A 22,072-nucleotide genomic window follows, 5' to 3' on the forward strand; every position below is an offset into this window, starting at 1 on the left:
TTGGCTCGTTTGCCGTGAAGGAGTTCAGAGTAGAGCACTTGCTTTGGGAGTCTCGTGTCAGGCATTTGAACAATGTGGCCTGCCCAGTATTGTATGTATATGATATAAATGTAATAAAGGGTTTTATTTCCAAGAACAAATAGCACAACATTATTCATTACAGCTGCCTACTTGCTGTGAGGATATTAAGGGTCAACCACATAGTGTGTCTCTTGTAGGGCAGACCAAGTGGGTAGCAGCGTCCCCTTCTTGAAGGACATTCGTGAATCAGTTGGGCTTTTATGACAATCTGGAAGTTTTAATGGTCATTTTCTGGTACTAGCTCACAAATGACCAGGTTTATTGAATTTAATTTCACAACTTGCCCTGGTGGGATTTGAACTCATAGCCTCTGCGCTGTTAGAATACCGGACTACCATAGTCTGTTAATCCTGAAAAAACTTTGGAAGTTGTTCTAAAGACGCAATCAGGATTTTTCTTTGGGGAGGGGAGAGAGAAAAAGGCATACTTTTGCGCGAGGTGAAAAAATAATGAACCACATTATAATGATCAGGGACAGATTTTGCTACAACATCTTGTGCTCCATATATTATCTGGTCATTATCACACTGCTATTTGTGGGAGCTTGCTGTGCACAAATTGGCTACATTACAACAGTGTTTCCTACATTACAACAGTGACTGCACTTCAAAAGTAGGGCTGTAAAACGTCCTGAAGCCGTGAAAGGCGCTATATAAACGCAAATCTTTTCCCCCCCCCATTTTTTCGAAGATATTTTCTATTGTGTTGTGTCCTGAATGGCAAAAAAAGAACTTAGTTCTGAATTCCAATGATAAATGCTGAATTGGATGTCCATACAGAACTGTGCTCCCTTAGTCACACAGTGAAGATCGAGATAATTTGAAACAAAATCGTAACTGCAGCCCCTCCAGAGGTTAAAGCTAATTTATTAAGCTTTCTTTTCATTTGTTATTAGCCATTCCTTGCTCGAAATATAGTTTAATTTTACCAGTAAAAAAAATAAAGCTTAAGTGCTAACAGATGGTTGCATGCCAGTACAGTTCTTTTGCCCATGGTACTAAAAGTGATTTGCAACCACGTCATATTATTTATCATTACTCATTTACTGTCAGCAGTGTATTAGAGGTTAATAGAAGTGCCAGAACATGTACTGATTTACTTAGTAAAATTTTTGTTCCAAGGTTCAGGGCGGCTGATTGGAGTCTGCGAGACTTTCAATATTCATACATTATGAACAGGGAACCGCAGTGACCTTGAGACAAGACTACTTGAACAGTATATTATATCAAGTTTGACCTTCAGCAGCTTATAAATATACTAGATGTATTTAACCAATATTTTCTTCCATATTACTGACACTGTGAAACACGCAGTCTGGAAGATTAATGCTGTGTGACAACAACAAGAACAAAAATCATGTGACACAGATATTCCGAGTCTCCTCCAATGACCTTCAGCATTGTAAGCTGTCAATACTGAAGGACCAGAATAATCATAGGTAGCCTTTAAGGGAAAAGGGACACTTTCTTCAGTCACCTCCTGCTATTGTGCTCTGGTATATGGGGAATTGTCTTATCTTGCTTTCAGATTCCTACAATGAGAAAAAAAAAGAAATCAATAGCTGTGGTGTTAGCGGGCGTGTTAGCAAAGCTACAGCAACCTCTAAAATATCAAGTCAAATCCATTTCTTTCATAAATGTCTTCATTTCCAAATGTCACTGTTAAGTGATTTTTTTTTTACCTATCTCTAAGCTTATGCCAAATAGCATTTCACAAAAGTTTTTTTCCCCCCTCAGTTGTTTCCCAATTGGATGTAGCGGTGAGTTAACTGATTTCATTGCCCTGATTGTGCTGTACTGTGTTTTATCATTTTGTTTTTTTTGTATTTGTGAGGGGAAAAAATCCAAATTGTAGCACGAACAGAACCATTGTATTGTAGTGCAGAATAAGAAGTAATTACTGAGAAAAATGAAAGCTGTTTCTGCTGTTCGGAGAAATGATAAGGGAATACTGTTCCTTTTCAAAGCATGGAGTCCATTTTGATATAATTGGTTCCAGAATTATTTATGACATTAATTGCTGCATTATCGACTGGCTGTCAGCTCTTCTGGCAGTCAGTCCATCTTTCTTACCACTGCAAGCCAACTCAGCCCAAACTAGACTGACAAGCTAATTACACTCATCTCCTCCTCAATGACAAATGCTGCTCATCTGAAACCTTTCCAGAAATAGGCGTTTTTTCTTTCCTTCGAGTGAGTTCATCCTGAGCCAGTCTTTGCTGATATCTACAGGTACAGAATGCTGCTAACTCCACACACATGGTGATTAGTTAGAACATCTCACTCGATCCAAATACCCAAACACCTTGTGCTATCAATCTGAATGTCAGCCCATGATACGCTCCTTGCTTTCAGCGGATTTTCGACTGGTTCATATCTGTCACTCAACCCTGAAGCCCACAGCTCTGAGCCTGGTGGAAAAAAAAATGTACCATACCTTCCCCCCCACCCCCTTCCTACTTCCAGCGAACAAGGATCAAATGCGACACGTACCAAACTCGGAATGTCCCGCAGCCAGCTCTATTCTCTCTGATGCTGTCATCTCGAGATACATCAGGAGCACTGGCTCAATGGCAACGTCCCTGACATCTGTCAGAAACTTTAAAAAGTCTGCTCTTTTCATTAGGATGCTTCTGTATCTCAGCCAGGGGAAAGATGACATTTTGTAGGGGGCTAAAACTTGTTGCAGCTCCCTCTTCCACCTGTCATTCCAAGTATCCTCTAAACATATCAAAACATGGGCAAATAAACATGGTCATTTGGAAATGTACGCAGTAATGACCAAGTTTTTTTTAACATGTCAAAGCAAAATGTGCACATTTTCTCATAGGATGCAGCGCTACAGAAAATGTAGCGCTAGGCTATCTTTGACCTTTGTGATGTGCCGCTTCCAAAGATTGATGAGCACAACTCAAATACACATGAGTTCCTTAATGCTCCTGTCCTTTTTCCATTTCAATGGAATATTTGCCATATAAAAATTATCAAGTAAAAGTTGGAGAAGGTCATTTTGATCTCAACAGCAGTGGAAATATTCAGCCGAATTAACAATTCATGAACAATTATGAGCTGCGGGAAATAATAATAAAATGGCCTAAGATTTATTTGCAGCTGTTTACCAACATCAAACATGAACTTATAGTTGCGTCTGATGTACATCCTTCTGTGCCTTTTTTGAAGTCACTTTATAATTGACTGCTTTCCAAATTTTGTTTATTTTGTTTTCTCCTTTAAACATAAAAGACATAAGGGAAGAAAATCAGAGGAAAAATTAAAGTCTGCTGCAGATGGACCCCGGCTGTATGGGCAGTGCCAGCGCTGTGCCCTGGCCCAAGTGGTGATCCTTTGTGTGCAAGTTAAGTGTTGGTAGATATTCAACTGGGGAGACGGGGGCAGTGACCAAAGTCCACCCAAAGTGGAGAAAGAGCATCCAGGAGGCACTGAGCACCTCGAGTCTCGTCGCCGAGAGCATGCAGAAATCAAGTGCAGGCAGCAGAAGGAGTGTGCGGCAAACCAGTCTCCCCACCCACCCTTTCCTTCAACCACTATCTGTCCCACCTGTGACAGAGACTGTAATTTCCATATTGGACTGTACAGCCACCTGTGAACTCACTTTTAGAGTGGAAGTAAGTCTTCCTCAATTTCGAGGGACTGCCGATGATGATGATGATGGTGATGGTGAAACCTGAGCCCAATCCTGTCTTTGCCTGATGGCCACGATCCTGCAACAACTTGGCCAACTTTCCCCCCACCTTCTTAATCCTAAGACACTGCCACCAAGGGTGTGCCCACGTTACTGCCTTCGGCTGAGTTGAACAAACTAAGCACAGAACAGGGATCAAAATCCTGGTATCTTTCTGATCTGAATGGCTCAATGCCACATCACACTTAGCCATTGGTAAGAGAGGGTGTTAATGTCTGTATTGCATAGTTTAAGAAACTCAAATCCAAATGAAAGAAAAACCTAATTGTACATTTCCTGTCCTATTTGGTTCACCAGACACACTAACCTCAATGGCATATTGTTATTTACATGCATTGCCTCAAGCTAAAATTAGACTTGGCATGTCACACAATGGATGGAAAATAAATGGAAACATTCCTGTTCATTATTATTTGGAGATTTCTCAATACCTTCAAAAAAACTATGATTTTTGGAAGGAGATTCTTGAAGAAATGAATTGCACATGGACAAATAAGCAGTGTGCATGACAAAAGACTAATCTTTCGATGGCACATCGGGCCCAATCCTTTAGACTGATATTGGCACTGCTGATTTCTGGGCTTGGCAAAAGGTACAGAAAAGGGAATTTGCACCGGGGATAGCAGAATTTTAATGTTTTTTTTGCATTACCTTCATTATCAACTAGCCCCATGCATAGTACAGGAGCAGGGAGAAAGGTAATAATGCCTAATGCCTCCCTGAACAATGTTACTGTATTGTGCTTTTTTTACTCTGCAAAGTAGAAGGTTCCTAATCGTAAATAGGTGACAAAGCCAAAGTGATGTTTCACAAAATATTTTGAACCAAAAGGTCATTTTCAATATACTAACATTTTGGGTTTTTTCTGGATATACTAGGGGGTGAAGCTAACCAAATGTCCAGACACATGTCCATGCCCCTCTGTAAATGTTTACTGTCGCGAAGTTTGTGATACTATCTTGGGATGACGCACAGATGAGGGAGGCCACTCAGCCTATCTTAGTTCATCCATCCAAAAAAAAGTTTCATTCTCCATCACATTATCAAACTGCATCTTCAATGAATCTAAGGATTGAATGGTTATCGAATGGTTACAGCACAAAAGGAGGCTGCCATTCGGCCCATCATGCCTGTGTCAGCTCTCTGCAAGAGCTCTTCAGTTAGTCCCACTCCCTTCTCCTTTCCACGTAGCCCTGCAATTTATTTTCCCTTCAGGTATGTATCCAAATCCCTTTTGAAAGCCATGACTGAATTTGCCTCCACCACCCTTTCAGGCAGTGCATTCCAAGAACCCAACCACTCGCTGCACCAGTTGATGTGGTATATTTGGACTTTCAGAAGGCTTTCGACAAGGTCCCACACACGAGATTAATGTGCAAAGTTAAAGCACATGGGATTGGGGGTAGTGTGCTGAGTCAGACAGGAAGCAAAGAGTAGGAGTAAATGGGGACTTTTCAGAATGGCAGGCAGTGACTAGTGGGGTACCGCAAGGTTCTGTGCTGGGGCCCCAGCTGTTTACACTGTACATTAATGATTTAGACGAGGGGATTAAATGTAGTATCTCCAAATTTGCGGATGACACTAAATTGGGTGGCAGTGTGAGCTGCGAGGAGGATGCTATGAGGCTGCAGAGTGACTTGGATAGGTTAGGTGAGTGGGCAAATGCATGGCAGATGAAGTATAATGTGGATAAATGTGAGGTTATCCACTTTGGTGGTAAAAACAAAGAGACAGACTATTATCTGAATGGTGACAGATTAGGAAAAGGGGATGTGCAACGAGACCTGGGTGTCATGGTACTTCAGTCATTGAAGGTTGGCATGCAGGTACAGCAGGCGGTTAAGAAAGCAAATGGCATGTTGGCCTTCATAGCGAAGGGATTTGAGTACAGGGGCAGGGAGGTGTTGCTACAGTTGTACAGGGTCTTGGTGAGGCCACACCTGGAGTATTGTGTACAGTTTTGGTCTCCTAACTTGAGGAAGGACATTCTTGCTATTGAGGGAGTGCAGCGAAGGTTCACCAGACTGATTCCCGGGATGGCGGGACTGACATATCAAGAAAGACTGGAGCAACTGGGCTTGTATTCACTGGAGTTCAGAAGAATGAGAGGGGATCTCATAGAAACGTTTAAAATTCTGACAGGTTTAGACAGGTTAGATGCAGGAAGAATGTTCCCAATGTTGGGGAAGTCCAGAACCAGGGGTCACAATCTAAGGATAAGGGGTAAGCCATTTAGGACCGAGATGAGGAGAAACTTCTTCACCTAGAGTGTGGTGAACCTGTGGAATTCTCTACCACAGAAAGTTGTTGAGGCCAATTCACTAAATATATTCAAAAAGGAATTAGATGTAGTCCTTACTACTAGGGGGATCAAGGGGTATGGCGAGAAAGTAGGAATGGGGTATTGAAGTTGCATGTTCAGCCATGAACTCATTGAATGGCGGTGCAGGCTCGAGGGGCCGAATGGCCTACTCCTGCACCTATTTCCTATGTTTCTATGCGTAAAAAGGTCGTAAAGTGTAAATTGTAGCTATACTACCCTCCTCAGAAGACTAGGTGCTGATTACCCCGTGGGTGAAGATGTTTTTCCCAATGCAACCATTGGTTATTTTACACCACCCCTCCCTGTGGGAATGTGCCTGATGACCCAGCTGATATCTGGCCTGTATCATTAGCACTCTATTGAGTCCTAGGACGTGCACAAGGCCAGTCCGGGCGACCCTTGCAGCCACTTTTCTGTCCCTGTCGGCAAGTGCTGAGCACCCATTTGCTACGCCCAAGCTCAGGGCCTCACTGCGAAGGGAGGATCCGCAAATAACAATGGATCTGAGATGCGAGGGGAAGGGAATAGTTAAAAAGGGATGACTTCACTGAAATTGGAGTCATCTAAATGAAGTCAACATTAAAAATGTTCACATTTGGCTCAACTTGGATTGATTTGGGCACATACTTAAAAATGAACTTCTTAGTTATTATCAAAAATGCTGTGGCAGAAAATGTGAGTCACCATGAATTATGTCTTCATTTTTGTATCCTTAAAAATAGATTGAAAAAATATGATTTTTTTTTTTTTAAAACAGCAATTCGAGAGCTTGAGCAGGAAATGGCTACACCCTACATCAAGCACGTCCATGTGTTTATAATCCCGTACCTGCAGCTACGCTTACACACTGTCCGGAAGATCTGAAGCTGAGCTAGAAAACTGTCTTCACCACACCAAGAAAAATACAACAATTTTGTGAATGCTTTTATTTTATAAAGAATTGAAACAACCATCAGAGCTAAATAACAAAGTGCATATTTTGCAAAATACAGGAATGTAATTTATTACAGTCGTATGTCATGCACAGATTAATAAAGTTAAGAATTCTGCTTTGTTAGTTTTTAAATCCAAACACTGTAACATAATATTCTTAGCATATGTAAATAATACTTGCAATAATTTCATATTGTTTAGACAGGCTATCTGCTTTACAGTAAATTTTACTCATCACTGCTCAATGTTTTCAATGGATCCACTGAAGAACTGTAAACTCGAGATTCTTGAACCATCATCTGTATTAAATACGACAGCACAGCAAAGCTTCGTAGAGAAAACATGTATCCAAACTGCATTAAATACGACAAAACCGCAATGCTGTACTGTGTAGAAAAGCATGTGAATCGAAATGTTTAGTCACTATAAAACAGCAGCATGTCCATTGTAGAAAAACACAGGTATCTGAATACAACACTATACCGCGTAGAAAACACGTGACCAAGCTCAGTGCTAACAAGGATATGCAAATGCTGTACACTGTGTAGAAAAACATGTACACCAAAAAGTTCAAATACTAAATTTAGTGCTGTCACATTAGGACACATCTCTTACAAAAAAGTCTGACCCCAACTGAATAGGTTTTGAACACAGAAGAGGATGAACCCCAAAAGATTTTTTTTTCCATCTTTTACAGTGGGGATAAATTACAAATCCTGCTTAAATTGGGTAAGAGACAGCGAATATGACATTAAACAAAAATCTTATCACGGTTCTGAAATGGTCTGCTGCTCAAAAGAAAAGTTGCGGTAAAGGTAGACTAGGTTTTCAATACATCAAAAGTCAAAGACACACAGAGAAATAAGTACAATCTATTCAGCCTGCTAGAGTTGTCAATTTTGTTAGTGAAACCTCACTGATCAAAGTTAAAAAGAGAATCTCATCTAATGGGGTTGATATTTAATCTTCCCAACCTCAAAATAAGACCCATAAGGCAAAAGATAAATCAGGATAAAGTCCCTGAAATAATGTTGGTCAGTCAATGGGATTTACGGTTTAATATGACTATTCATTTCATCTTGTCCACGGCCATCTATAAAATGGAGCAGAATTTTCCCATTACTCAACAACAAGTCATTGTAATGAGTGGAGTAAGGGCTTAATGTGACTTTCGAGAACTTGGTGTGATGCAATAAGCATGCTCAGTTCAACCTCAGGTGTGACCTCTGCCCTCCCATGAGCAGCAGTTGTAGCAGGCAATCCATCATGAGGCTCATCCTGTCAGGCATGCAGCTTTGGTGCAGCTGTCTGTCATGGCGATAGAAGGGACCTGCTTAAAGGCAATCATGTCAATCTCTATGTGCCTGCTCAGACTAGACTGAAAGGTTGATCTTGACAGGCATGGCAAAGTCAGCATAAGACACTAGCAGGCTGAAGTTATATTCTCGGTGCTTTTTTTTAAATTTGGATATATGTCTTCATCTTTTTTTTTAAAATACATAAACAGGTGAAAGCAGGTAGGCTGACAGAACCGTTCTTAAAGCTGATCATCGCGGATGAATCTGTTCCCCTCGGAGTGCCTTCCATGATAGACATAGCGACATTTTGCAAAAACACCTACAAATACAAAAAGAAAGCCGACAGTAAATACATTGCCTTGTTAATTTTTTAAAAACGAACATATTTGCCTTTTCCAGGATGCCTGCTCAATTGTACATAACTCTATGGTGCAAAGCTAAACTCATTGCTATTCTATGCCTCAGGAAACAGGAAGAAGGATAATCACTGAGGCAGGTAAAGTATTTTCCTCCTCTGAAGGTGGAAGACCTCATCCCAAAGCAGATTGTATCACTTCATGGTCAAACTGGGAATAAAGTTGTTCTCTCTGACACACTAAGCACTTCAATTAGCTGGCCTGTCACAATGGACCATGGAAAGACACAAAGCCTTTAGATAAGGTTATCTCAAGGAACAGAGCCTGCAGATAAAATCTGATGGTCAGGCAACTGGGCTAAGACAGTGGGTTAGAACATTCCCTTTCAGCGCAGAGTTTGAGTTTCGTCTACACGGATGAGATGAAACGCATGGCTCTGATGCCGATTTAAAGTACAAAGTGCAAAGCAGTTGAGCAGCCTCAATCAAGCTTGCAAGATGCAAGTCCACAATGTATAAATGCCTATAAATGCAACAAAAATTCAGCAATCGGGGAAGCTAGAATTCTGACATTGGACACCGAAGTAAACTAGTGGAAAGGCAGAAAATCCTCTTCCAAAGTCAAGCTTAATCTGGCTAATTTGTGGCAGTCTAGAGGCAACTTTGAAGTGTACCTAAATGTGAGGTGGCAGCAGTTATTCAGAGAGAAATAAAACATTAATACCATTATTCAATACCACAGTGCGCACAAAATACTCTCATGTATTAAATCGAAAGTCTCAGTTTAAAAAGTTGTCTTTGCTCCTCATCCCCTGACTGTGTTGATTCCTTGCTGAGGTGCAATTCCACAGCCACTCCCGTCCCCTCTGGTACCTCACACAAGTGACCTTTATTCACAGTTGAGTCTACACATTGAGTGGTGATGGGCTATTTGGCTGTGGCGGCATCACCGCCTATACCAATCCTGACCTTACCCACACATGTACATTTACAGACTTTGACTGATATTCCTTTCTCCAGCGCAGGATCTGAGGGGCCAGGTACAGCACCTCATCGGAGACCAGTTAACTCAAAAGACACCAGGGCTGAAATCTGGATGGTCCTGGTCTTTACAACTCAGCTATCCATTGGTTCAACTGTGCTATTAGGGGGCATCTTCGTGCTATTCTCTATTAGTTAAGAATTATTTCATCTTTACAATATTAATATCATTGGAGATTACGACCATTAATAATTTTAAAAAATGAACCTTTAGACTAATTTCTTTTTGACTGTTATTTTCCAACATTTCACAATGTTCACAAAAGCTGGTCAACCTTTAATTTACTATGTCAGGACATTACAGTACAGCAACTCTATTATAGAACACACAGCAGTCCTCATCACAAGATAAAGCCATCACATTGTTTCCGTCTTAAAAAGCATAACTTAAATGAACTTGTACAAGTAGTTCATTGTGTAGTATGAACTCAGTGTATGATGGGGCCTGCTGGCTAATGGACAAGTAAAGGACTGCAGTGAGTCAGCACGTTGTACCTGGCCAGGCATACATCGAACATCACTTGTGGTTATTTTATCTGCAAACTAAGTCCTGTTGTATGTCTTCTTTTCACATTCAAATACATTGTGTTGCTTTCATTCTGTTTGCACTCAGACTAGGAAGGGACAGAGTAATTCGCCAAGGAAGGCAGCAGAACAAACAACTCTCATCAAATGGTCAGAGCTGTAGATGTCCTCAACATGATTGCACAGTCAGTGCCTTGGAGTTCACATGAGGGAGGCAGCTATTGCTCAGAGTGCCAGATCTGAAGGATTCTTTCATTTAAGTGAAAGCTTTATCTTTATAGTAGTGTATTGAAGTGTTTCATGTAATTTAAGATTCTGGACTTTTTTTCATTATTGGTCCATTTTAATTTTTTAGCAGCAGACAAGATCAGTCTATCATTTTCTCCCCTCGATGCTGGGAAGAGCTAATCTCGGGAGAAGAAGATCACTCACGATGGTCTCCAGAAGGGACTGACAGGCTCGTGGAGGGAAGTGATGATTGAACAGTGTCAAGGAGGGAAACGGCATCCTTGAAAAGAGTCGATGTGAGAAAATAACGACTCACGAGATGTATGGCACTATCATGTTGGTCTGGGTGGGGGGTGGGGAACAGCGGCGGTGTGTAAGGATGTGTTAACTTCGCAAAAAAATTAATTTTATTTCCCACTTATGGCACTCAAATGTTGCACACTAAATTATTGTGTAATTTTGTGCAAGAAATGTAATGCCTTTTGATCAATTCATTAAATTGCATATTACTTTTTCTCAGCCCGTAAACATACCTTACCATTACTGTAATAATCCACAAGCAGATTTGACCCTATTTGCTCAGTCCTTCTACAGCATGCTAAATCATTGGCAAAAAAAATGCAGCAAAACTATCCGCATGTACGATAGCAGCCATAGCACTCAGTCATTGGTCAAGCTCAGAGAACGACAGTACAGTAAACCAATCAGTGGGCTGCTTGTCATTTGCACTTTGACCCATAAGGTCAGCCGAGCAGGCAGCTTCAGGTGGAACAATTCTATTGATAAGCTCGAAGCGCAGTTTCAATGGGACACAAACTGACAATTGCAGGGATATCTGGTCAATGTTTAACACTTGATGCCTTTAGGCTAGTCGGATCACTTCTTTGCAGAAACACTTTTGGCTTCTGCCCTTTACACGTTAGATTTATCGTGACCTTCTCCAACCCCCCCCCCCCCCATCCCCCACCAAAATAAAATAAATGAAGTGACTTGTTAAGAACATGTTTTTGTAGCCTATGTTAACAGTTGGTGATTGCAATCTGCTGGTGTTACTGACGGATTAGAAACAGGACTGCGAACAGACATCCTGGTGAAAGAGCCACTTGAAGAATGCAAGAGACTGCAGCTAGGTGTCAGCGCTCAGAAACTGAAGCAAGGACATGTGGTATTAATATTGTCAATGATCTCGAGTCAGGAAAACAGATCCAGTATTCTCCGTCAGTTTTAAATAGATATCAAGTGCATTAATGACAAAAGACCAGGCTTCAAACAAAGGAGCTGAGTGGTGATGTGCTGAGTGCACTCTGTGCTGGCAATAACGTGATCTGAAAAGACATTGTCAGTTGTGGAGACAGGCCCGGAATTGTGAGCAGTGACAGAAAACAGAGATGAGGAGAAAGATACTGGTACCATATTAGTGCCAACCATATTCCAACATTGTCTGCGCTCCTAACTGAATCTGACATCATCTCCCATCACTTGCAGTATTCTCTGCTGCTCCTCCGCCTAGTTTTCCCCAGACATCATTACAAACTGTAGTCAAGTTTTATGTTACCAGCGGTTGTTCTGTCAGGGAGGTTGGGGCTCAGAGGCCTAGGGATAACCTTAGTCATTCTACATTGTGAGCTTGTAACGACGGGACACTCATTTTTTCTGATAACTCGCGCTACTTGAGGTGCTCTGTACAGCAACGTGTGAGCAGCTGTCACCTCGAATAAAGGGTTCGAATATTAAAGAAAGTGAATTTCTGGATGTATCGTAAAGCAGTCGGACTGTCTGGCAGCAGGAAATAAATTCCAGCTGCTGTTGCTCGCCCGGGGATAAAGGTGCTCAAGCTAGTGACAGTAAAAGTCAGCTGAAATTTCTGAACTCCTGGGGTCTGAAACGCTTTAATTTTTTTTTTAAAGCGCTGGCTTTGCAGAGAAGCCACACCAGGCCATGCAGCTGCGATTTGATGGCAAATCATATTTTACAACTTTCCTGTATACCTGATAAGCCTGGAGTTCAAAGGGGCAATAAAAAGATACTCATTTAAAATAGGAAGCTCAGATATCACGCAAATAAAGCAACAATTTACTTTATGGAAGGAAGTGTTGCAACTGAACAGTTAAACTTTAACAATTCAAAGTAGCCGAGAAATTGTTCACACTTGAAAAGTACACAAAAGTAAAAAGGCTCTGAAAACCTTGTAAAATAGAAAGGACAGACTTGCATTTATATAGCACCTTTCACAAACCCACGACGTCCCAAAGTGCTTTACAGCCAGTGAAGTACTTTTGAAGTGTAGTCACGGTTGAATCCTCGCCAAGTGGCCCCTCTTCAGGTGAACTAACAGGCTATTTGAATGTGGGCACCCTAAAAACTAAGCCTTATTTGATCTCCACACATGCACAATTTCAGGATGGCGATCAGGAGTGGGGACCTCTGCTGATTTTTACCCTCTCCAAATGCCACGGCCCACCATGTCCTTGCAGAAATCAGAGTGCAGTAAGGGACCGTCTGAGTCTATCTGGCTCACGACCAGACTAGGTGGTACTTTTGCTCAACGAGCCTTTTACATAACCTAGATTTGATTGAGTTTCCAAAGAAACTTGAAAAAAGACCTCCTGGGTGAACATTTCTCGTTTCAAGTGCCCATGGCATTGCCACATGGTGACAAACTGATCTCTCCAACAGAAAATGGCTGCTGTATATGCTCGAGAAAAACAATGTAGATTAACTGGTAACAGCTGAATTAGTGTTAGAAGGTAGCTCTTCGATATATTTCCTATGTATTAAAGGCAACAATTCTGGCATCTGGAACTTTCCTTTGAAGCTGCCATGACCCAAAAGCGTTTTCCAACAGCTTACTGCTGTTGCTTTGCCTTTTTAGTTTTGCATTTTCAAAATGTAAAAGTAATCTTCTGGATTGCTGTGCTGGAATAACTGAACCCCCGTCACTCTCAATTCATGTTATGGGAACATTCCCATCCATTTACTTGTATTTTCCTCACCATGCCTTTCTCTGGCAGGTTTACACATTTTGATATTGGACATATGGTTACATTTTGTATAAAATCCTTCTCAAATTAGTGTTGCAAAAATGAACGTTGGATGAAAAAGAAAGGCACTGGCAGACTTTTTAATCACAGTAATGAATCATACAATGTCGCTGCATTTGAGAGTTTGCGATGGGAGTGCTTTACAAGTATGATTGATTATAATTCAGGAGAATCACAAGGCGCATCAGGCCAAAGAGGCTTATTTACTCCCAGGTTCCCTAATGTCCAATTTTCAGAGTCCAATTCAGTATTGAAGCAATCATGGAGAAAAACGTGGTGAAAGAGTGAATTATGCATGTGTACTGTAACATGTGTGCAACACATGTTCTGGTCATTCCCCTGTATCCAACCTTTCAAAATGGTGGTCCAAAGCTGCCATCACATGTTCCCTCACTATTTGGGTTGCCAACTCTCATTGAACATATTCCTGGAGGTTTCATCACACAACCTCCTGCTGCCAACCGCTCCGCCCACACGGTCCCGCCATTAGTCTCCCAAAGGCATTTGGAAAGCAAACTGGCTGTTAATTGGAAGATGCTTGACGGTCAGTCAAACAGCCATTTTATATTTTTCTCTAGGGTTGCTTGCAGCAGTGTCCCGGAGATTAATCTTTCATTCCTGGAGACTCCAGGTCAATCCTGGAGAGTTGTCAAACATAGGCCGGCGCGGACACGATGGGCCGAAATGGTCTCCTTCCATGCTGTAAGTTTCTATGATTCTATAGTCATTATCCATACATTCTAGGCTGGCTAGGCCTAGCCACTGGAGAATGAGTGCTTCCTGCAGTATGTAGGTTGGCACAACTCTCTCTCTGCGGAGGGCATCACTACTGAGCTCCCACGTTGACATTAATCCACACGCTCTTTCAGCAGGGATCTTTGATACCAATGAGGAGTGGGAACCCCTGGTCGATTTTCCCCTTCCTACCCCACAGTAGCTCGCTTGCTGAGATTAAACTCAGCACAGACCAAGGTCCAAGGTCGTGTTACTCATGTATAGGTTGACTCGTGGTCCTAGTTGGGAGTGAGCTATGGCAGCCTTTTTCACAAGTGGGAGGATTTCAGGAACAGATTGGTCCACAGGTTTGTTCCATTAGCTTTCAAATTTTGTAACAAGCCTCATGATTCAGAACTATAATTTTAAAAATCTGAAATGATGTGAAGAGGCTTTTGAAGGTTAGAGTTTTTTTTTTTATAAACGGTCAACTCCAACAAAAGGGACACTGTCTCTTTAAACTGTTGCTTTACCAAATGTCATAACCAATAATTGGCAGAGACCAAAGATGTATTCACTGCCAGTGCCAACTTGTTTAGTTACATGTCTCGCGTGTATAAATTGAAAATGACACTAAGAGGAATGTGCTGCAAATGCATTTTCTTAATATAAAACCGTTATGCTTTTATTGTATTTATTTTTGTTAACTTTGATAACTTACAACTTAACAAACCAAAATTAGGTACAGATGATGCCTATTACAAATGTAAAGACTGTCAGTTTCTATTTCCATCCGTTAGTGTTCACTGAGGAGATTTAATCGGCTGCAATCTGATCTGGAAAAGTTGACATTCACATTTTCTTTTCCACATGTCTAACACAGCGTAAAGGAAAAGGCGCAGGATGGGTACAAGGGTAACCTGTGAATCATAGGCATGTGTGCACACTCAGAAAGGTTCGTGTCCCAAGGTTTCGGTGCAACTTATTCGTGATGATGAGGTGCAGCAATATCTCTATAACTGCTAAGCAAAGAGGCCATCTCAGGCCCCCTCTTCATATAATCTGTTGCTGGAAAATTGAGAAGCAGCTCAACGTCCGTGGGAACAGAATGATGAGCTGATACACAATAATAAACCATATTGTGTCGAGCGTACAGTCATCGAGATCCTCTCGGGCCACAAGTATATTACCTTATACAGACATGGCTGACATACATTTAAACCCCTATACACATTAAGAACCCATTAGTCTGACAGATTAAAAGTTATCTTGAAGCTAATGTTTCCATTATGTACAATTTGGCAGCGGAACAATCAACACTTTGTTCCTCATATGTCATACTTTGTTTAAAAAAGGGAGGGCATCTCCACATCCGTGAGTGACATTGACATGTTCTGCTTTGATGTGAGCATGTGCTGTCTTCAGATTTGCTACTGGTGTTGAATGATTATTCTGCAGTAGTGATGACGGGAACAGGGATTTTTTTTGCGGGGGGGTGGGGGGCGGTTGGGGAAGAGGGAAGTGAAGAGGAGAAAATCAGTTAAGACACAATTTCCACACTGAAATATTGCTGCTCTTGAGGTTACTGAGGCCTTCTGTTTAACTAGAACCTTCAGGAAAAAACTAATTAATCAACAGCGCGCTGAAGTGGGTTTAATGATTGTATTCTGCATACAATCAGCTTTTCCCATTCCAGAGCCATCAATATGTCAAGGAAAGACATATCCAAAGGATGTAGCTCTTAACATCAAGGTTATCTGTTCTCCACAAGGCTCTCCCTCCTTACAGCCTGGTACTTTACATTGGCTGCATTTAACATTTTCATCAACATGGCAATCAATCATGGTAATAATGCTGTGCAAAAGAAAAATCAATTAACAATGCAATTAAACTTTCCTTATTATCTGAAAGGGCTGAAATAATACCTGTAGGAAAAAGATAGACTCACAGAGCACAGACATCCATAACCACACATGAGACTGAATTATGGGGTTAGGCAGAGATCGGGCGTGTAGTGGTGTTGTTATTTTAGACTGGATATATCTCATCCAGACTGTTTATCAGTCCGCACGAACACTAGGCTTCATAGTTACTGTTCACCCTGCAGTCGTTTTAGAAAGATATGGCGAGTTTAACAAACACGTTACATCAAAGTGTGGAAAAGGTTAAACCTAGGTTACCAAAATGAAATAATCAGTTCAGGCTGTGCTTTATTGCACAGAACAGAGAAAACATTAATATGCAAAAACAAAAATCGAGAGAATTTTGCTTCATTAAAGTTAACTAACTGAAGGCTGAACCAATTAGTCATTATATTGTTTAGATTTTTGCTTCCTTACAGACTATTTGATATGGCAGCCATCTCCCTGAGACTCTATTGCTAACTTAAATCCAGAACCTTCAAAGTTAAACTGACATTTGTTCTCTTCCAGTAAAAAATATTTAGTCCATTAAACATAAATACCTGTCATTATGATACATGTACTGAGTACAAGTCTCCAGTTTTCCTCCAATGTTTATTACATCCAAACAACTGCAGTGCCTGCATGTTTTCAACTTTAGTGTATTGATTAAACTTTTAAATGCCTGCCATATAACCTAGGGACATCAAAAAGATTAATTTGCGTCAATGTTCATCTGTAATTCATTAGCCATTTATACTCTACAACCACATGGACTATCAAGAAAATGCATGCCATTTTTCACTGTAGCGATGCTTGGAAGCAAATCTTGGCAGTTCCACTGCATAAAATTAGGACACAGGGGCCTGTCCATTTACAGTGCAGTATTATGCATTGCCAAAGAGCAACTAATTAAAGGAGCAGTAGATACAGAAAAATCTGAAACAGCATTCGTTTCCTATAATGTGCAATAAACAGCAACATAAATTGCTTGTTACTGGGAAACGAACAATTTAAGGATTTTTGCAGCCGAGGTAACCAATTAATCTACAATGCTAAATGGGTGCTCTCAATATAAAAATGATTTTGGAAGCACGATGATATTAATCAGTAACACGTGCTCAGTCTCGCGAACAAGGTCTGGTACGATCTGCTTATTTTATTTAAAGCATAGATTTGCTCTATTGGATAAACAGTAGCAGTGGGACAAAGCACATTCATTGTTTGTGGTAACTACGTTGCTCATCAAAGCCAAAAATTAGTTGTCCTTGTAATAAGAACATAAGAAATAACAGGAATGGGCCATTTGGCCCCTTGAGCTTGCTCCGCCATTCAATAAGATTAGGGCTGATCTGATCTTAGCCTCAACTCTACCTTACATATATTCAATGACCCAGCCTCCACAGCTCTCTGGGGTAGAAAATTCAAAAGATTCATGACCCTCTGGGAGAAGAAATTCCTCCTCATTTCCGTTTTAAATGGGCGACCCCTTAATCTGAAACTATGACCCTAGTTCTAGATTCCCCCACAAGAGGAAACATCCTGTCTGCATCTATCCTGTCAAGCCCCTCAGAATCTTAAATGTTTCAATAAAATCACCTCTCATTCTTCTAAACTCCAATGAGTATAGGCCCAATCTGTTCAACCTTTATTCATAAGACAACCCCTTCATCTCAGGAATTAACCTCGTGAACCTTGTCCGAACTGCCTCCAATATTCAAGTGTGCAGATTTGTATTCTATGAATAAGGCCCACTGTACTAGAAAACAATTTGTAATATTACTGTAGTTGTTAGCTTATGGCATGGATCCTTTAAGAATGTGTACAATGCCACTTTGGAAACTAATGTGGCACCATGCTGGCGTTTAGGCCCTGTTATATATCAAAACTATCCATTTATATTACTTGCACCAACAAGTCAGGTTGCTGTAAGTAATATAAGAATGATTCCTTGTTTCTTTTTATTTTATGAAAAATATAGAAATGTATACATTTGAATGAAACTCCTGTTCTTGCAATGCATGGCTTTATTCTTTAAGCAAAAAAAGCGTATGAAAGAAAACATTCTTAATCTTATTCCAAAAAAAATGGACACAATTTGCCAAATAAATTAGTATGCATGAAGCCAGTTTTGGTTTAGGTTATAAATTATTCAAATAGTCACATATATGGAGGCAAATATAATATTTTAGAAACTGGTGTGGCAGGACTGTGTCATAAATACAGAAATACCATATTAAGAGTATAGGTCAGATGAAATGCTGCCACATTGTGCAATCTATTATTGCATACACAGCTAGTGAGATCGTGTCATTTGCATCATAAAATGTCTAAGAAATGGTGGTTAATCAATAAGAGAATCAATATTGACTTACAATTTATTCACAAAAATCTGTAATGGTTGCACACTTTAAACCTATTAATTACTGAATATAGTGACTGTCTGACATACTATCATGAATTCGCATCACTAATAGTGACATATTTTTCATTACAGTTAGTGGCCTCTGGTCTTTGAATGACCACAGCAGTGGCTCTGTCTAAAAGTAGCCTGTAATTACTTCAGGGGCTGTGGTGTTCCCCCTCACCCCCCATTTCATGTAACTCTTAACTCTCATTCTATCATACAGACTGAAAATAATTAAATAAGGGCGAGGTATCAACAATTGCGAATTGAGTATTTGTAATGCAGCATGTGTACTGACCTCTATCGCTTCTTTCATAATGGCCTATACACTCTAACTCGATTCATGGTGTCTGAAAACATATGAAATGCAGGAGTGAAACTGGGTTGTTGCTTCAATGTGTATTAATTGGTTTGAATATCCTTTTCCTCATTCCTGTTTGAATGGATCCTAGTGGATGTCAGCTGGTTCAAGATGGTTAGCCGATTCAGAGGTTAAACTGTGGGTACAGGGAGATCTACAATGTACTTGCTGAGTGAGAAAGATCTTATATGATTTAAGTTAACAAGCCACGTGAGTTATTAAAAGAATGCTCCAGGTAAAACATGCACATCTCTATTTGTAAACCTTTCTCTGTTCTATGGAATTTCCTCATGCAAGACAAAAATTACATGTAATCTTCCTAGAACCCTGTATTATTTTACTTCCGGCTGCTTAATAGGCTTGTGTGTGGCCGGATGAATCTAAGTCCTGTGCTCGATGGCAGAGCGCTATTTCACTCTGTAACTGCGCTCAGTGACTCCTCCAAACTCAGCTTTGAACCAAATGCTGACAAAATATTATACGGGAACATAGCACTCCCCTTGGGTAATATTTTTCTCCCAAAGATTCCAACAATGCTGATTTTTGGACGGGTCAAATACTCCTCACAAAAATGTCTCAGAGAGCACTGGTCAGGAGATGTTGGACTTGGTATGCAGCAATGCCATATTGTGTACCATTTCCAGGTACACAGCACTCACAAAATAAGCGTGGCATACGGCCTTCACATTTAGAATAAGCCTCTGAGAAGTATAATGAAAACCGACGAATTTAAAGCCAAGTGCAATCTAATTGGGATGACTCGGAAGTCTGCATTGTGTGGGTCTTGCCTGAAGAAATCCTTCAAAGTGTCACACATCACTAGACCTATAATAAGGATATTATTTACAACTGGGCACCAATGCGAACAATGGTGGAGGACTACTACACAAGTGTTAGCATAAGGTGAAGTGATCACTAGAGTGCTAAAATCCCCTAATTGTAATTCAAATTCCTTACTGCGCAGATAGCAGTTAACGGGTATGATGTTATTGGCATCACGGAGACATGGCTCCAGGGTGACCAAGGCTGGGAACTCAACATCCAGGGGTATTCAGCTTTTAGGAAGGATAGACAGAAAGGAAAAGGAGGCAGGGTGGCATTGCTGGTTAAAGAGGAAATTAATGCAATAGTAAGGAGGGACATTAGCCTGGATGATGTGGAATTGGTATGGGTGGAGCTGCGGAATTCCAAAGGGCAGAAAACGCTAGTGGGAGTTGTGTACAGACCACCAAACAGTTGTAGAGAGGTTGGGGACAGCATCAAACAAGAAATAAGGGATGTGTGCAATAAAGGTATAGCAGTTATCATGGGTGACTTTAATCTACATATAGATTGGGCTAACCAAACTGGTAGCAATGCGGTGGAGGAGGATTTCCTGGAGTGTATTAGGGATGGTTTTCTAGACCAATATGTTGAGGAACCAACTAGAGAGCTGGCCATCCTAGACTGGGTGATGAGTAATGAGAAGGGACTAATTAGCAATCTTGTTGTGCAAGGTCCCCTGGGGAAGAGTGACCATAATATGGCAGAATTCTTTATTAAGATGGAGAGTGACACAGTTAATTCGGAAACTAGGGTCCTGAACTTAAGGAAAGGTAACTTCGACGGTATGAGGCGTGGATTGGCTAGAATAGACTGGCAAAGGATACTTAAAGGGTTGACAGTGGCTAAGCAATGGCAAACATTTAAAGATCACATGGATGAACTTCAGCAATTGTACATCCCTGTCTGGAGTAAAAATAAAACGGGGAAGGTGGCTCAACCGTGGCTAACAAGGGAAATTAAGGTTAGTGTTAAAGCCAAGGAAGAGGCATATAATTTGGCTAGAAAAAGCAACAAACCTGAGGACTGGGAGAAATTTAGAATTCAACAGAGGAAGACTAAGGGTTTAATTAAGAGGGGGGAAATAGAGTACGAGAGGAAGCTTGCCGGGAACATAAAAATTGACTGCAAAAGCGTCTATAAATATGTGAAGAGAAAAAGATTAGTGAAGACAAATGTAGGTCCCTTGCAGTCGGATTCAGGTGAATTTATAATGGGGAATAAAGAAATGGCAGACCAATTGAAAAAATACTCCGGTTCTGTCTTCACAAAGGAAGACACAAATAACCCTCCAATTGTACTAGGGGACAGTAGGTCTAGTGAGAAGGAGGAACTGAAGGATATCCTTATTAGGTGGAAATTGTGTTAGGGCAATTGATGGGATTGAAGTCCGATAAATCCCCGGGGCCTGATAGTCTGCATCCCAGAGTACTTAAGGAAGTGGCCCTAGAAATAGTGGATGCATTGGTTATCATTTTCCAACAGTCAATCGACTCTGGATCAGTTCCTATGGACTGGAGGGTAGCTAATGTAACACCACTTTTTAAAAAAAGGAGGGAGAGAGAAAATGGGTAATTATAGACCGGTTAGCCTGACTTCAGTAGTGGGGAAAATGTTGGAATCAATCATTAAGGATGAAATAGCAGCGCATTTGGAAAGCAGTGACAGGATCGGACCAAGTCAACATGGATTTATGAAAGGGAAAACATGCTTGATGAATCTTCTGGAATTTTTTGAGGATGTAACTAGCAGAGTGGACAAGGGAGAACCAGTGGATGTGGTGTATTTGGACTTTCAAAAGGCTTTTGACAAGGTCCCGCACAAGAGATTGGTGTGCAAAATCAAAGCGCATGGTATTGGGGGTAATGTACTGACGTGGATAGAGAACTGGTTGGCAGACAGGATGCAGAGAGTCGGGATAAATGGGTCCTTTTCAGAATGGCAGGCACTGACTAGTGGAGTGCCACAGGGCTCAGTGCTGGAACCCCAGCTCTTTACAATATGCATTAACAATTTAGATGAAGGAATTGAGTGTAATATCTCCAAGTTTGCGGATGACACTAAACTGGGTGGCGGTGTGAGCTGCGAGGAGGACGCTAAGAGGCTGCAGGGTGACTTGGACAAGTTAGGTGAGTGGGCAAATCATGGCAGATGCAATATAATGTGGATGCAATATAAGGTTATCCATTTTGGGGGCAAAAACACGAAGGCAGAATATTATCTGGATGGCGGCAGATTAGGAAAAGGGGAGGTGCAACGAGACTTGGGTGTCATGGTTGATCAGTCATTGAAAGTGGGCATGCAGGTACAGCAGGCGGTGAAGGCGGCAAATGGTATGTT

General features: G+C 41.0%; 1 protein-coding gene across 1 annotated transcript in view; it reads right to left on the bottom strand.

Annotated features, from left to right (window-relative positions):
• Nucleotides 1–7,124: 7,124 nt before the first annotated feature.
• The window catches only part of lrmda (leucine rich melanocyte differentiation associated), a 1,025,922-nt gene continuing 1,010,974 nt past the window's right edge, over nucleotides 7,125–22,072 (bottom strand). The window contains exon 7 of the mRNA XM_070865367.1: nucleotides 7,125–8,656. Coding sequence (XP_070721468.1) covers nucleotides 8,577–8,656 — 80 coding nt within the window. The 3' untranslated portion in view covers nucleotides 7,125–8,576. The remainder of the gene's footprint in view (nucleotides 8,657–22,072) is intronic.

The sequence above is a fragment of the Pristiophorus japonicus genome, chromosome 22 (genome assembly GCF_044704955.1).
Source record: "Pristiophorus japonicus isolate sPriJap1 chromosome 22, sPriJap1.hap1, whole genome shotgun sequence".
Taxonomy (NCBI): Eukaryota; Metazoa; Chordata; class Chondrichthyes; family Pristiophoridae; genus Pristiophorus; species Pristiophorus japonicus.